Below are 17,839 nucleotides of genomic sequence, written 5' to 3'. Positions count from 1 at the left end.
TATTATAAAAAGTCTAAAATTTTCTATGCTAAAACTTTTCCTCTACACACTGAAATACCAGAAAGTTAAAAGCCACATAATTGCCAAACATGTGTGCTGTATATAAAATAAACATGTTATCAGTTTCACCCGTATGAACAAAGTTGAAGGAAAAGACTTTTTTTTTTTCCTAAGACTTACCAAGACGGCTCCAAGAAATGATTGGTTTGGGATTTCCTGTGGCCGCACATTCTAAAACAACAGTCTGATGAAGAGATGTTGTTATGTTCTGTGGACCTGCTATAATGGTTGGTGTGTGGAAGGATTTAGACTCCTTACCTTTGAGATGGAAAAGGCAGGATATAAGAAAAAATTATAAATAAGATATAATGAATGAAATGAGTTAAAATATCTATTCTGAAGTTTTTCACTTTTTTCTTTTTTGAAAAACAACTTTATTGAGATATAGCTCACCCATTTGAAGTATATAATTCAATGGTTTTTAGTACTTTCAGAGTTATACAACTATTACCATAATCAATTTTAAAACATTTTCATCACCCCAAAAAGAAACTCCATCCCATCAGCAATCATTCCCCAATCTCCTCTCCCCATAGCCTGACAACTACTTTGTGTCTCTGGATTTGCCTAATCCAGACATTTCAGAAAAAAGGAACCATACATTATGTGGTCTTTTGGGACTGGCTTTTCACTTAACATAATGTTCAAGGTTGATCTAAGCTGTAGCATGTACCAGTACTTCATTTCTTTTATTGAATAATAATAATAGATTAATACTTAATTAAATGGATAAGACACATTTTATTTATCCATTCACTGGTTGATGGACACTTAGGTTGTTTCCATATCATCCACTTTTAATTGAGGTTCAAACACTGACTTAATGCTTTCACTAATCTTGTTAGGAATTTATGTGACAGTGGGGAGAAGAAAGAAGTGTGAGAGTGCTTTTGTCTTTATGCTTCATACCAAGAAGCTAATAGATACCACCTAAAATTAAAACATGGCATTAAAAATTTAATTTAAGTCTCAATGTTTCTGTGAAAAAATTTTTAGTCTTAAAGGATCTTTAGGATGTAATATCTCTTGTGAAGAGTAAACACTCACGTGAAGTTCAACAATGTCTTTAGGTCTGGTTTTCTCCCACTACATTCAAGTAAATTTAATTATTTAAAAATAAAAAACTAGCATCTATGTATAATTCCATTTTAATAAAATAAATATTTCTTTCTTCATATCATCTCTCAAGCCAGTTTCCCTTCTAACTATATTTATGAACGGTAAAATATATGAAATTATGTTCACTTAATGTTAACAGTGATAATCTCTGGATATGGAACTAGGGACATTTTTAAAATATATCTTTGTACTTTTTACACTGTTTAATGTAAAAAAAGTTATTTTACTTTTACAGACATTACTCTTTAAAATAAAACATGCATCATTTCTACAAATGCAAATTATAATTTTTCTTAAAACAACAAACAGAAAAACCCAAACTGGAAACAAATGTATTTTTATTGACAATGGACAATTTTAGTGGAAATAGATGATTATTATCATCTATTTGATATTTGATTATTATCATCTAAATAGATGATTATTATCTCTTTTTTGAGATTTTCTGTATTTTATATTTTAAAAACAAAAATGAAGTATTTACAAAACAAAAATTCAATCTTTCTTAAAGATGTTGACATTGACATATAAAACAAGTTAGTTTGAGAAGAAGGTTGCTTAAATAGATAAAAATGATCATTTTCCAAATAGATTACAATAAAATTTAAATGTAATTGAAGTACTACTTTACGGTATACTATTATAGCCAGAGAAGGCAAATTAATAGCTGGTCCCATTAAAAACTGAAAAATCAACTTATGTGTGGTACCTGGAATCACCGTGAGCAAGGCCTCCATACTTTTACGTCTGTGGGCTACAGTAGCAGCAACACAACGGTAATTTCCAGCATCCTTTTGATCAACATCATAGATCTGCAATACTCCTGTTGGTAATGCAGTTACCCTGTCATGAGAGGAAAGATGATTAAACTCTCTGTAGTAGATTTTATATTTTATCTTAACATATATTCTATGATAAGAATTCATATACTCAACCTTTTAAAAATGCCAGATGCAATAATACTTTAAAGACTTTAAAAAATATTAGCTGGATTCAATTGTTTTCATTTGGGTTACTACAACTCTCTAAAACATAAGTAATTATGCTGTACCTCAGCAGTCCTCAACCTTTTTGGCACCAAGGATGGGTTTTGTGGAAGACAATTTTTTCCCCGGTCCCCCCAGGGATGATTCGAGCACGTTACATTTATTGTGTGCTTTATTTCTATTATTATTACATTGTAATATATAATTAAATAATTATACAACACACCATAATGCAAAATCAGTGGGAGCCCTGAGCTTGTTTTCCTGCAACTAGATGGACCCATCTGGGGATGGTGGGAGACAGCGACACCTGAAGTGTGTTGCTTATGTCCTGTCTACTCTGTAAGATGCAACTTAATTGTCACTCACCACTGATAGGGTTCTGATATGAGTCTGCAGGCAACTGATTTATTATGGTCTCTGTGGAGCCAAACCTCTCTGCTAATGATAATCTGTATTTGCAGCCGCTCCCCAGTGCCAGCATCACCACCTCGGCTCCACCTCATATCATCAGGCAGTAGATTCTCATAAGGAACGTCCAACCTATATCCCTCGCATGTGCAGTTCACAGTAGGGTTTGCGCTCCTATGGGAAGTTAATGCTGCTCAGGAGACGGAGCTCAGGCGGTAATGTGAGCAATGGGGAGCGGCTGTAAATACAGATGAAGCTTTGCTGCTCACCCGTCGCTCACCTCCTGCTGTGCAGCCTGGTTCCTAACAGGCCACGGGCAGGTAACGGTCCATGGCCCGGGGGTTGGGGACCCCCGCTGTATGTGATTTGTGAAATCTATCAGTGTAATTTTACACAGAATCTCACTTGACATTATAGCTTACATATAGCTAACTGGTGGTCTAGAGTTTAGTATGATATTTTTCAAATACCTGATTTTTTGCATTTTAATATCTATGTACTCTCCAAGATATATCTGAATGTAAGTTTTTTTTTTAAAGCTCTTCCTTGAATAACTTTGTCCATCTTAGTTCTCTCTACCATTTCAGCAAGGGATTTTTGCCTCCTAAGGAATATTACTACTCATCAGGATTGGAATCAAACTAGGTGTGTGTATGCGCGCGAGTGTGTGCACGTGTGTGTGTATGTAGTGCAGAGGGGGTTGGTAAGCAGAAGGCAGAGATGGAAGTGGGCAACCACCACTGCGTATATGGGAGACCCTTATACCAGCACTATTATCCCCAGCACTAAAAGTGTAATTCAGCTTCCTAAATCCTTGGGCTGCCATCCAGGTACTCAGGTGGTCCCATGATTGGAAAAGATGATTGAGGAAAGGAACAAAGCACTAAGGTAGAGTATCTGAATTCTGATCTGAACCAAAAAAAACAGGAACTATGCCCCATGTACCAGAGACTGATGATCTAATTCCTTGCCTAAGTTTGAAATGTCTTTAAGAAATTGGTTATTGCTACCATAAACGAAAATAAGCTCCACAGTGGTCTTTCCCCATATACAGTTTTATGATGAAGTCCTTGTCATTCCTGTATCATATTCAAAGACAAAAGCTGTATTTACCTGTCCATAGTTACAGGTAGAGTTGTCCGATTTAATTCCCACGTTATGACTGCAGGAGGGTTTGATGAAATCTTGCATGCAAATCTAGCAACTCCACCTTCTTGGACCTCAGTAGAAATTGGCTGAACTTCAAATGCAGAAATAGCTATAAGATAAAGTTCGTCAAATTCAGAATAAGTACCTGCACTACCATACTATACTTGGAAATAACATTATGCTAGATATTATTTATCAAACTTGAACTCCTGCCCAGACATACGGCCAACTCAACTTAACAAGCACAAAGAGAAATTAAGGAATAATTTTAGAAATACCACTGGGCAGTTGTCCAGCTAAAGGAGTTTGGTCTTTCCCAAAATGAAATTCTCAACAAACTCAGATCTATTTCAGAAAAAAATTAATATAACTGAAACAAAAATAAGCAATTACCAATGGTATGTAATGATATACTAAGCTGTGTAGTACAAATCTCAAACACTATTGTATTTCAGAGGAGAGGGAGATCAATAAAGACAGATTAGTCAGGTAAAAATCTTTTACAGGGATTGGTTGTGAATTGAGGTTTGAAGAACGCTTTGGGTTTAGATGGAAGGAGAAAAAAAGGACATTCCAGGTTAAAGGAGCAACATGACGACAAGCACAGAAGTAAGAAATGTGCAGCCTGCGTTCACAAGATTCTACGGTAACAGCCAGGACTAACTATTGTAGAATAGATCAGAAAAAGGGTTCATGGAAAAGTGGAAGGAGAGTAGAGATAAAACAGATTTGTATCATGGTACAAATTAAGGCCTCACTGAAAAGTTCTGAGCAAAGGAGTGTCATGAAAACAGTAGTGTCTGGGAAAAATTAATCAGGTATTGTTAGATAGGATGGATTGAAGAAAAAGAGCCTTAAATCAAAAGACCAACAGGCTCTTTAAATCAAAATGAAAGAACTGGGTGGTGGCAGTGAGAATGGAGAGATTCTACAGGTATAATGAAAACTGAGACTTGGTTCTTATTAGACAGACATGTCACTCCATGTCTGGAATCAAATGAGGTTGGTATTGTTGGAGCAGAATGAGAGAGGAAAGAGTGAAGACAAATGATGTGTCTGATGAATAAAAAGGTACACAGACTCGAGAGACTATCTTTAGACTTAAATAAGTCTTAAGTGTTGATATTTTCTAGATAATTCTTCTTTAGTATTCTAGACAAGCCTCTAGGAACTGGTCATCATGTCCATGGTTTCACATTTTGATGGAGTCCAGACTCCAGGTAATAGTGTAGCTTGCCTTCCCTCTACTAAGTCTTCCAGGATATAAAGAAAGGGCCCCAATGATAGTCTTACTCCCCATCCTCAAACTCCAGTTCAAAAAATATATATGCCTTTACAATTTACCAATAAAATGAGAAATTCTGAAGAAAAATAGAAGGAATAAGGGCTAGATGCCTTATGCTTCATTAGACTGGGAAGGGTAAAAGGTCACAGAAGACTAACAAACTCTGCCTTGGACTTGACTTCATTAATCTGTAAATGAATCATGGGCCTTTAGAGGTATGGAACAAAGTCAGTGAATAAAAGCGAAAATATTCTTAGGAGTATCAACTTCCAAGAAGGGTGGAGTGGGGGTAAATTAATACTTTATTTATGTAGGTAACAGAAAATTCCTACTTCTTTAAGAACACTGGTTTTCAAACTGCTGCTGTCAGTGGACCCACAAGGTCAAAAGCATTTTTACGATAATCATCCTTTGCCTTTTTCACTTTCATTTCTGTTGAGTATATAGTGTTTCCAGAAGCTACATGATGGATGACAAAGCAACAGACCTAATGCAGTGTGAGAATCCAGCTGTCTTCTATTAAGCTAATTAAAGAGATTTGGGCAAATGTAAAACAATGTCACTCCTCTCACTAAAATGTTTTGGAAAATAGTTATTTTTCATTAAATGTGTATGTTAATATATAATTGATCAATGCTTTAATTTCAAAATTAATTAATGAATATTTTTAAAATTTCTAAGTTTCGATTTCTAATAATAAAGTATCAATAGATATAACCCATATAAATAAAAGTTCTTTGAGGTCCTCAAGAAGTTTTAAGCATATAAAGAGTGAGAGTGGGCTTCCCTGGTGGCGCAGTGGTTGAGAGTCCGCCTGCCGACGCAGGGGACACGGGTTTGTGCCCCAGTCCGGGAAGATCTCACATGCCGCGGAGCGGCTGGGCCTGTGAGCCATGGCCACTGGGCCTGCGCGTCCGGAGCCTGTGCTCCGCAACGGGAGAGGCCACAACAGTGAGAGGCCCACGTACCGCAAAAAAAAAGACTGAGACTAAAATGTTTAAGAATCACTATTCAAGAACACCAAACTCTCAAAATCAATACAGTTTTTCTTTTTAATTGCTTCTGTAATCACTTTCTAGGATATTAATCTATTTACAAATAACAATGTAAGCTTATCTTTCATTTAATTAACTAAACTTTTGTCGAATATATTCATATTTCGGGGGAATTAAGACCTAAGTTTTGAAAAGTTTAATGCCTGCTTTATGAATTATTAATTGCTCTTGATTCCATATTTATTTTTTCCATGTGTGAGGACATGACCTTTAGCTTTAGTTGTCATGGATAATCCCATCTATATTCAATTTACAGACTTCAAAGTGGGAATTTTTATCTTACTCTTTCCCAGCATTTACCTCCCCAGATTGAAATATCTAATATAGTTTAACTTTTCTTCATAAAGCAGTAGTTCCTCCAACCCCATCTATTTGAACAATTTCTTCTTCCTTTATCCCATTACAATGAATCAAGCACCTAATTCAGTATGTTTTATCTGATACACATACATATGAGACATATCTCTATCTATCAATATACATCTCATATCTGACTTCTCTCCATCCCTAATAGTACTCTTTTTTTATTCAGGTCCTTATCACCTACTGCCTGGAAGTCTTGCTGGAGTGTCTTAGGTGACATCTGTCCTGACAACAGAGTTACCTTCCAGAGTGATGGTCATAAAATACAAATTTGATTTGTGTTACTGATGAATTATTTAGTCCCTGCAAAACTCTGTCACTTTGTATTCAACCACTTGAAATTATGTTCCACAGACACAACTATTTCTAATTCTCTGAATATACCCTATTTCACACTTCTGAGCATTTATATGAGCTTTCCTTCTCTTTCAAATATCCTAGGTCTCTTTGTCCAGCTGGTGAAATCCTATCATCATTTAAAGCCTAGTTCTCTTGTCTGAACCTTTGGGAAGCTGTTCCTGACCTTCTTCTCTACTTCTGTAAAATGAAGACCTTTATTGCTACTTTTATCCCACAGTATTATAGTCACTTATTCACAAGTCTTTCTCCCATTCTACACTCCGAGCTCAGTGAGGCTGAGTAGTGGGCCATATTCTTTGCAGGATCCCTTAAGTCAATGAATGGCACAGACTCGGCACTAAAACAATACTTGTTGAATTAAACTGAAATTTAAAAACTGTTTTCCAATTCTATTAGGTCTTTAAACAAAGTAACCAGAAATGTAGGGAGTTTCCCAGGTATAAATACCAAGGCTTGGGATGAGAAGAAAATAATGCTTTTTATTATTTTGTTTGCTATAACTCTAAAGAGCCCCCCATACTTCAGTGTATTATTTTTAGAGACAAATATCTGTCCCTCCTCTCTTAAAGGATTTTTATGAAGATTAAATAAACCAACATAGTGAGGGCTTTTTATATATTATACAACTTTTTATCAGTGCTGTGATTACTGAGAACAATATAATCACTCTGTTACCTTGAGTAATTTCCCTCCAACCACTTAGGCACTTGAGAGTTGTTTTCACTCTGAATCTCATCTAATCAACCAAACAATATGATGTCTCTGAACCACTACCTTTGAGCAATTCCCTCTCTTTCCCAGACAAATAAGTCCATGAAACCCATAAGCATTTTTTACTACAAAAACTAAACTAATTTTGCACTTTAGGTCAAATGGGCTAGAACTTTGGAGTCACAAAAGTCTGAGAACTAAAACATAAATGGATGTATCCTATAATACAGCAAGGATATTTATTTACTTTTGATGGTGTGTGTGTGTGTGTGCGTGTATATGAAACAACTTTACTGAGATATAATTCACATTGCATGTGATTTACATTCCATAATTCACCCACTGAAAGTACACAATTCGATGGATTTTGGTATATTGACCGAGCTTGCGACCATCCCCATAATCAATTCTAGAATATTTTCATCACTTCAGAAAGAAATCCCATATCCTTCAGTTATCACTCCCTAATCTTTCCACCCCCTCCCCACCCCAGCCCTAGGCAATCTTTAACCTAGTTTCTTTCCCCCTCCTTCCAGCTTTATTGAGATATAATTGATAAATAGCATTGTGTAAGTTTAAGGTGTACAACACTGTGTAAGTCTGAGGTCTGATACATGTATATATTGGGAAATGACAACCACAATAAGGTTAGTTAATACATCCATCCAGTAAGACTATTTCTTGATCCCACTCTGGTTTTCAGCAAGTTATGAAGCAAGTACTGTATAAAGATTTTTTTTTTTAATCCTCAAAAACACCTTTATACTTAACATGTCTAACTTCTTGGTCTCTTCTGAACCAACCTGCTGGCAAAATGATTTTGCCCAGAGAAGATCAAGCCAGATATTCCTTGGGATTTTCATCAGTACCTCTGAGACTGAAGAGAAAGAGGCAAACATGTCTCAACCTTAAAAATAAGTTCCTTTTTTCCTTTTGTAACTCCTCCATCTGGGTGCCACCCGCTTCCTCTGCCCTCGCCTCTGGGAACCTGATATATCTGTGTTTTTTATTTCTCTCTCCTGCATATTTAAAATCTTCTTCTCCTGACTCCTTCCTTCAGCTTATAAAAGTGATTAAGGACTTCCCTGGTGGTCCAGTGGGTAAGACTCTGCGCTCCCAATGCAGAGGGGTCCCGGGTTCCATCCCTGGTGGGGAACTAGATCCCGCATGCGTGTCGCAACTAAGAGCCCACATGCCACAGGGAAGATCCCGCGTGCCGCAATTAAGACCCAGAGCAGAATGAATGAATGAATGAATAATTTTTTTTAAAAGTGATTCTCTCCCAAACTCAAAACACAAAGAGAACAAAACTCCAGGCCTCTCTTTACAACACAAACCCCTCGAGCAGCTACCCACTCTCTCTCTTCCCCATGATCAAAACTTCCCTAAAGAATAGTCAATTCTAGCTGTCTCCCCTTCTTTCTCTCTGATGCGATGCCTCAAACATCTAATCTGCCTTCTTCCCCTATTATTTTATTGAAACAGTGTCTATGACACTGTGCACTCCTATTTCTCTCACTCCCTCTGAGGCTCTCCTTCCTCCTCCTGCCCTCCCTTCTAGAGTTCTCTGTTTTTTTCTCTCTCCATATTCTCCTTGGGTGATCTCATCCACTTTCAGTTTTCAACTACATCCACCTGTTGCTTCGGAGTCCCCAGAATACATCTCCAGCTTAGATCACCACGCTCAGAGCTTCATACCCATGGCTCCTACTGTCTACTGGACTTCTTCACCTGGAAGTTATAAAACGTACTTCAAACTCATCGTGTCCCAAATGAAATCATCTTCTTTCCTCCCAGCCTGTATCTCTACCTCAGTCGGTCACACCACTGTGCAGCAACTCACCCTGCACTCTCTTCCATCAATCACCACTTTCCACTGATTTTAACTCCTAAACATATATTAAACCCATTCCTGTATCCCTGTCCCAACATATCTCAATGGAATCACTATAACAGTCTCTTGTCTGGTCTCCCTGCTCTCATTTTCCCTCTTCCCCTTTCACAAACATCCTCCAGACATACAACAGTGTTTGATATGGGCTGCATTTGACTCGTAAGTGGCCTCCATCTATCAATTCAAATGCTCTTGTAAGTCAAACCATTACTGCTAAAACCACCATGAACAACACAATCTCACAAAGAATGTGATTCAATTTTAAATGCTGTCCAAAAGCATTGTCTTAGTCACCCTCCTTCTAAATCTTTAAACTGCTTAGCCTAATTACTAGCAAAACTGAATGTACGTATATATCTTTGTTACATCGAAAGGAACTGATATCTTTCTTTCTACTAACTATGTATTTTTAACTCTTTTTCACTGGGTACATTCTCAATACATGAGATTTGTCAGCAGGCTTTTAACAACCCCACCTCACCAAAGAAAGAAGTAGTCTGGCATCAATTACTCCCAAACTATTTATATGGTAAGCATGCAACAGTATTTAAATAGTCAGTGTAAAATAGTTATATAAAAAAGTGAGTATTTATGCTATTAAAGGTATACATTGTAACTATGACACAAAGAAGTTAATCTCCATGAGTCATATATTAACATAAATCTCACTATTTTATAATCAAACCATTCATTTAATGTGTAGTTAACCCTTGCTGACAGGCTTTGAATCAAGCAATTATTCATAAAATAATGGGCCAGATTAACTGTCTCCCTATTCCAGAAAAGGATTTTAATCACACTTATTTTAGAACAATTCTCGACTACAGTAATCTCTTCTAAATTCATTCATGCAACAATTGTTTATTCAGTGCCTAGTATGTTCAAGATGTCAAGGATCCAATGATGAACAAAACTAACAGAGGCTCTACCCTCAGGGATCTTTGTCTAGCAATGGAGAAAGGCATTTAACTAAATGACTATGCAAGTATATAGTAATTTCAAACTGTGATAAATGCTATGAAGGAAAATTATGGAATATTATGAAAGCACAGAACAGAGGTTATAATGATGACAGAAATAACTATAGGTTAACATATACTTTATTGCAAGGCAGCAAGTTAAGTACATTACATATTCTAGTTTATTTAATCCTCACAACTATTATTACCCTAGTTGTCAGTTCAGGAAACTGAGACACAAGGAGATTAGCAACCTCCTTAAGGTTCTGCAGCCAGTGAGGTGAGGGTGTGATCTGAATCCAGGTAATCTCCAAAGATCCCATGTGAATTCTCTCAGTAAAAGCTTGAGATTCTCAAACTTTCTGTGGAAGGCAAAACTTACTGGTTCTACATCCAAGCAATTCTGCTGCTCAAATAGAGGTTCATATGCACTGGCTTTCTAGCTGGGTAAGAATATGTGTTAAATTCCCAAATTTCCAAAACAAATAACACCTTGAAACTCTGGTGTACTAGGATTTTGAAACTATGGGTCTCATCTGAAGTAGTATTATTTCCATATCTAGGAATCTGTTAAAGATAGGAAATATAGATATATGCATGTAAATTGAATCAGTCTAAAATTTATTTAGGAATCAAGTATTTCTTTTTAAGTATTTTAGATCTTTTATTTATTTATTATTTATTTTTGACAACATTGGGTCTTCATTGCTGTGCACAGGCTTTCTCTAGTTGTGGCGAGCAGGGGCTACTCTTCATTGTGGTGCACGGGCTTCTCATTGCGGTGGCTTCTCTTGTTGCAGAGCACAGGCTCTAGGCACACGGGCTTCAGTAGTTGTGGCAGGCGGGCTCAGTAGTTGTGGCTCGTAGGCTCTCGAGTGCAGGCTCAGTAATTGTGGCACATGAGCTTAGTTGCTCCGCAGCATGTGGGATCTTCCCTGACCAGGGATCGAACCCGTGGAGGAATCAAGCATTTCTTTTAAATCTATTTTAAAAAAACTAGTTTACCTCATGGGAATATTAGCTATTCCTTTATTATTATTCTCCTAGTTCTAAGCCCATGTACATTTGATCATCAAACAGTCAAATACCTATACAGAGATACTGCTTAGAGGCAGGGAGACCTGTTAAGAGGCCATTAGAAAGAGGAGGAGAGACCAGCTGTGGGTTTCAATGATGGCAGAGATGACTGGAATGGAAGGCAGGGCACATACAAAAGATGCTGTGCATTGAACAACACGATGTGGCCACAAGGTGTTCAAGGGAAACAGGAGGAAAGACCCGAGTGGTTCTGAGGTTTCCGGCCTACACACCTGGGAGGTTGGGGGATACTATGGTGCCTGAACAGAGAATGTAGGAAGAGAGATCGGATGGACTGATGAATCTGCATCACAGATCCTCATTTGATGAGAACGAAAAGAAACTGGCCATGCTAAGGAAGACTGGGAAACTATAAGATGAGGCCAGAGATTAATAATGTCAACAGTTTCAAATATCTACTCATCCTGATTTTTATTTTTATTTTTTAAAAATTTTTAAAAATATTTATTATTTTTTTTGGCTGCATCGGGTCTTAGTTGCAGCACACAGGATCTTTTGTTGAGGCATGTGGGACCTTTCGTTGTGGCACACGGTCTCTTCGTTGCAGCTCTCGGGCTTATCTCTAGTTGTGGCGTGCAGGTTTTCTCTCTCTAGTTGTGGTGTGAGGGCTTCAGGGCACGTGTGCTCTGTAGTTTGTGGCGTGTGGGCTCTCTCGTTGAGGCGTACGAGCTCAGTAATTGTGGTGCACGAGCTTAGTAGTTGTGGCGTGTGGGCTTAGTTGCCCCACAGCATGTGTGATCTTAGTTCCCTGACCAGGGATTGAACCCGCGTCCCCTGCATTGGAAGGTGGATTCCTTACCACTAGACTACCAGGAAAGTTCCCATCCTGATTTTTTTTTTTTTTTTTGCGGTACGCGGGCCTCTCACTGTTGTGGCCTCTCCCATTGTGGAGCACAGGCTCCGGACGCGCAGGCTCAGCGGCCATGGCTCACAGGCCCAGCCGCTCCGCGGCATGTGGGATCTTCCTGGACCGGGGCACAAACCCGCGTCCCCTGCATCAGCAGGCGGACTCTCAACCACTGCACCACCAGGGAAGCCCCCCATCCTGATTTTTAAACTAATGGTTCACATGTTAGGCTGTGGTTAAGATTTAAAGAAAGATATGCATGAGTTTTTATAATAGTGGCCTATAAAAATAACAATGTATAACATGTAAAATTAGTGGAGAAAAGGATTTCCTACTTCTGAGGCTCTGTTGCAATGAGATTAGGAGAAAGTGTTTACTGTTTTTCCAATCTTAACTTATTTTCATTTCTTGATGACAGAAATTAAGGCATTAGAAAACTGAGGTAAATGATATTAAAACTATGGTAAAATTTAATCTTAGCTGGTTTAAAGAAAATCAGGAAAAAGTCCAGTACAATACAGGGCATAATTTATGGAGGTGGGGCAGCAGCATAGCCTTGAGGTTAAGAGTGCAGGTATTAAAATCTAAAGATCTGGGTTAGAATCACAGCTTTGCATGCATGAGCGGTGTGCCCCTGAGAAGTTACCCAACTCCATGCCTCAGTAAAATGGGGATAATAATAATACTTTATAAGAATATTTTAAGAATAAAATTAAATTATATATACATAAACGTGTGTACACACACACACACACACACACACACAATAATATAAGCAGGTACTAAGGCACTGCTTGGCACCTAGTAAACTCCTAGCAGTGGTACCAGAAGTAGTTAATAGTTATAGGATATCTTGCTATGAATACACTGGTTTTGCTTTCAGAACGATAACTTAAAGAAAGTCAAACAAAGGATGTTAGTGACCACTATACAGTAAAAATAAATTTTAAAGCCCTAACAAAGGTAGAGGTACTCTAAGATTTTAAAGTTTCTTTTTTTTCTACTAAGCCAGACTATGTAGCTTTTACATAAAGGTACATAAAGTGTAGAGAAACAGGGACTTCCCTGGTGGTCCAGTGGTTAACAATCTGCCTTCCAATGCAGGGGACGCAGTTCAATGCATGGTCGGGGCAACTAAGCCCGTGCGCCGCAACTAGAGAGCCTGCATACCGCAGCTATAAAACCCATGTACTCTGGGAGCCCGTGTGCCACAACGAGAGAGAAGCCCAAGTGCCGCGATGAAAGGTCCCACAAGACGCAACGGAGATCCTGCATGCCGCAACTAAGACCCAATGCAGCCTAAATAAATAAATACAATTTTTTTAAATGTAAAGAAACAGAAATAATTTTCCCATTTTTAACGTGAATAGATAAATTATTTGAAGAGGATAAAATCCCCTACTTCAATGATGAAATAATAAGGGGCTAGATTACAAGAGGATCTCTAGCTGTGGAATTATGCATTTTGTACTTATATTTTTTCCTACAAAACAACATAATTAAGAAAAATTAATGACATTTAAAAATAAATTTTATATGCCTTACGGGGCATAGACTGAAGGAAGAGTCTGCATAAATTTTCTACCATTGCTCCACTACCTGATAAAATCCCTCATCCTGGAACTTCCCCGGCAGTCCAGTGGTAAAGACTCCGTGCTTCCATTGCAGGGGGCATAGGCTTGATTTCTGGTCAGGGAACTAAGATCCCACATGCTGCGCAACGGGGCCAAAAAAAAAATCCTTCATCCTTAATTTTTATCTGCCTTTTTAGTACTTTGAGCTTATCATTCTTTGGGTAGCTATCACCCATGATCTATGGATGCCTCCCCAGTCAGTGCCTTCAATGTGAAAAATGATGAGAAAAAAAACATCTGAATAAAACCCACTTTTCAATAAAAAAATTACTTAAAAATTTGCATCAAAACTTAGAAACTTCAGAAAAGCATGCACAAATATGATATATCATGACAGTCTTAAACTTTGTTTCTCGGCAAGTATTTGTTTTTCTATTTTAATTTTTTTAAGTGTGGTGTTAAACTGAGTAAATGAATACATCCTTTACAATGAGTCTTAAGTCCCCCCTAAAACTTTAGACAAACTATTTGCAGCATTATCAAAACATTCCGTACTTATTTACAAGGAAAAACATCTTGTATTCTTATGCAAATCTTGATTTCTCCTTGATGTCGACTTCATTTCTGCCAGTTAGGTATGATTTTACAAGTCTACAGCCTTCTCGTGAAACCTGACCTCTTTCTTCCCTCCCCAGTCAGTGCTAACATAAACCAAGAGCCCCACAAGAAGTCATTAAAGCAGTGCTGTTAAGAGGCCAGAGCTCTATAAAATAGGCGAGAAACAAGATCTCAAGAAACATGCACCCGTTCTCAGAAACAACCTTGCAAACACAATAAACGTAAGTGCCTATTTTATTTGTGACTTCCACCTCTTCACCTGTCTACTTAATCATTTGCTTCTATGATTTACAGTCAGAAAAAAAAAAAAAGGATCAAAACGCTAAGAGGAAAAAAAATGCTAAGAAGAAAATGTTCTCCCAACTTTTATTTGATCAGAAACCAACATATTAATATTTCCACCTTGGAAATGTATGACTGTAATATTAAACTAATGTGCCATTCATGCTTCTTACAAGTTGCAATGAATAAAATACTTGATACATGTTGATGTTAAAACCAACTAAAAATTATGAATACACAATCTGAAATGACAAGCCTTCCAGTAATTTAAAATAAGTTCACAAACTATTCCCTAATGTAAGAAAACATAATTCTCTTTTGTAAATTACATTTAAAATATTCTTTCACTAAACAGAAAAAACTTCAGTTGGTGAGAACCTGAACGCAGGGTTTACACTGGTGGTCTTAACGCTGCACATCAGCCAGGGGATCTGGAGGCCTCAGCTGGTCAAGGACTATACCAGTTGCTACCACCCCACCCCTCCTGGGGGAGTCCTAAGTAGCCAGTAGTCATGTTCCAATACTTCTGTGCTGTTTCCATGGCTCTAAGTCACCAATCAGTAGCTTTGGAGAAATCTACAAATAGCTCATCAAGGAAACGAGATTTCTATCTCAAACACTCAAATGTCCACAATTTCAGAGTTAGTTATGGAGTTTTATGTATATTAGCTTAAAGTTTATTTCTATGAAACTGGTCTTTCAAATCATTCATTTGTCTACTCCAGGATTTACTAATCAAAACATAGTTATAACTTGTTATATCATCAGGTTCAATTCACTTTGAGTCTTCAAACTTGAAGACTGACCTGCAACTAACAGGAAGTAAACAAGAGACCTGATCCAGCATTTAATCAAACCAGGGTAACTGATGCTTTACTTACTGAGATAAAAATCAACCAAGGTACAAGTTTCAAACAGAAGTTGAAAACTTACTATAGCCTTAAGACTAGGCAAGAAGCTATCTGAACTTTTAAAGTTATTTTACAGAAAACAATTCGTCTGTTTAATAAAAATAATGTAATGCGAACATTACATCTTGCATATCGACCTGTTTTTTAAAATCCATACTGAGTATGCAACAGCTATTGTATAAGTGGTTTATTATCTGACTTCTGGTGAATTTAGTATCCTGCTTGAATCTATGGCAATTCTGACAACCAGGTGCTAAGAGGTATACATTTGCTTTTCAAAGGAAATGTTTAAATCAAAATGTTTCCAAATAAATATAAACAAAATGAAGGCTGGAAACTCTGTAACAAAGTTGGGAACAGGGACTTTCAGAAATAGCTGCTATATGCAAACTTCCCACAGACTAGATTATTTTTCTGTCTATTCCTACCGTATTCATATTGAAAGATACCTTTAATAACATCTGAGAATTCTTTGCTTCTTTGATATTTTATCAAGCCTATCCTGGCAAATGCCAGACTTGGCACTCCCCAAACTCAATTTCTTTGTCTGGAAAGAATGACACAAAGCTCATCAAGTCCCCACTGTCATCTGGGCCACTCAGTACTGTTCAACAATTCTCTTAACTCATATTAAGAATTGGTTTCAGGGGCTTCCCTGGTGGCGCAGTGGTTGAGAGTCCGCCTGCCGATGCAGGGGACACGGGTTCGTGCCCCGGTCCGGGAAGAGCCCACATGCCGCGAGGCGGCTGGGCCCGTAAGCCATGGCCGCTGAGCTTGCACACCTGGAGCCTGTGCTCCGCAATGGGAGAGGCCACAACAGTGAAAGGCCCTTGTACCGCCAAAAAAAAAAAAAAAGAATTGGTTTCAGAAATGCTCTACCCTTCCAATTTATTCAAGTCCCCAGTCACTTTTAACCTAAACTGTAAATTACCTGAGTTTAGAGACATGTCTTACTCGTCTGTAAATTGCTAGAACAGTGGCCTGTATACAACAGGCACTTGATAAAGGTTTCCTAAGTAAACTCAGTGAACCACATCACCACCTACCCCTTAATTACGTCAAAAAAACTCTGCCTCTTATCTCCCTGAGAAGATTAACGTAATTTTGGCTGTATCACTCCTTACTGTATAACCCAGAGCAAGTTACTTTTTTTTTTTTTTTGGCCTCACCAGGCAGCTTGAACGTGCAGCCTGTTCCCCGAGCATGGATTGAACCTGGGCCCACGTCAGTGAAAGCACTAAGTCCTAACCACTGGACTGCCAGGGAATTCCCTACTTATTCTTCATAAACACATTCTGTTATGTCAAATAGGATTCTTAAAAGAGTTTTTATGAATTCATCAGGTATTGAGTGTAAAGCACTTAGGACAGTGCCTGTAACATTAAAAGCACCTTGACCTACACCTAATACCTTATGTAAAAATTAACTCAAAATGGGTCACAGAACTAAATGTGAAACACAAAACTATAAAATCTTTAGAAGAAAATATAGAAAAATCTTTGTGACCTGGGTTAGGCAAAGAGTTCTTAGATAGGACATAAAAAACACAATCCGTCAAGGAAAAAAATTGTAAATTGGCTTCCATCAAAACAAAAAAACTTCTGCTCTTGAAAAAAAAAAACTGCTAAGAGAATGAAAAGACAAGCCATAAACTGATGAGGATGTGGGGTACCTGGAACTCTCAAACACTGCCGATGGGAATGCAAATTGGTACAGTCACTTTGGCAAATAACTTGGCAATTTCTTATAAAATTATATACACACTTACTGCATTCTTACCTTAAATATTTACTCAATAGAAATGAAAATTTATGTTTATGCAAAAACCTGTACGAGAAAATTGATCAAAGGTGCATTCACATAATTGCCCCAAACATAAATAACCGAAATGTCCTTCAACTTCAACTGGTGAATGGATAAACTGCAGTAAATCTATACTATGGAACCCTACTCAGCAATAAAAAGGAAAGAACTACTGAAACACTCAACAACATATTCAATAGTTAAATCTCAAGGCACTGTGCTAAGTGGAAGAAGCAAGACCCGAAAGGTAACATAATGTATAATCTCATTTATATGACATACTGGAAAATGCAAAATACAGTGGCTTCTAGGAGTCAGGAGGAGGGAAGGGTATGACGACATGGGCAACATGAG

The 17,839-nt window shown here is 37.7% G+C and overlaps 1 protein-coding gene across 1 annotated transcript in view; it reads right to left on the bottom strand.

The window, feature by feature from the left end:
* Nucleotides 1-17,839, bottom strand: part of PRTG (protogenin) — a 128,189-nt gene that overhangs the window by 68,180 nt on the left and 42,170 nt on the right. The window contains exons 3-5 of the mRNA XM_030878759.2: nt 3,690-3,834; nt 1,889-2,022; nt 181-318 (exon numbers count right to left, since the gene is read on the bottom strand). Coding sequence (XP_030734619.1) covers nt 181-318; nt 1,889-2,022; nt 3,690-3,834 — 417 coding nt within the window. The remainder of the gene's footprint in view (nt 1-180; nt 319-1,888; nt 2,023-3,689; nt 3,835-17,839) is intronic.

This window comes from Globicephala melas, chromosome 2, assembly GCF_963455315.2.
Source record: "Globicephala melas chromosome 2, mGloMel1.2, whole genome shotgun sequence".
Classification (NCBI taxonomy): Eukaryota; Metazoa; Chordata; class Mammalia; order Artiodactyla; family Delphinidae; genus Globicephala; species Globicephala melas.
This window is presented reverse-complemented; position numbering and strand designations above follow the sequence as displayed.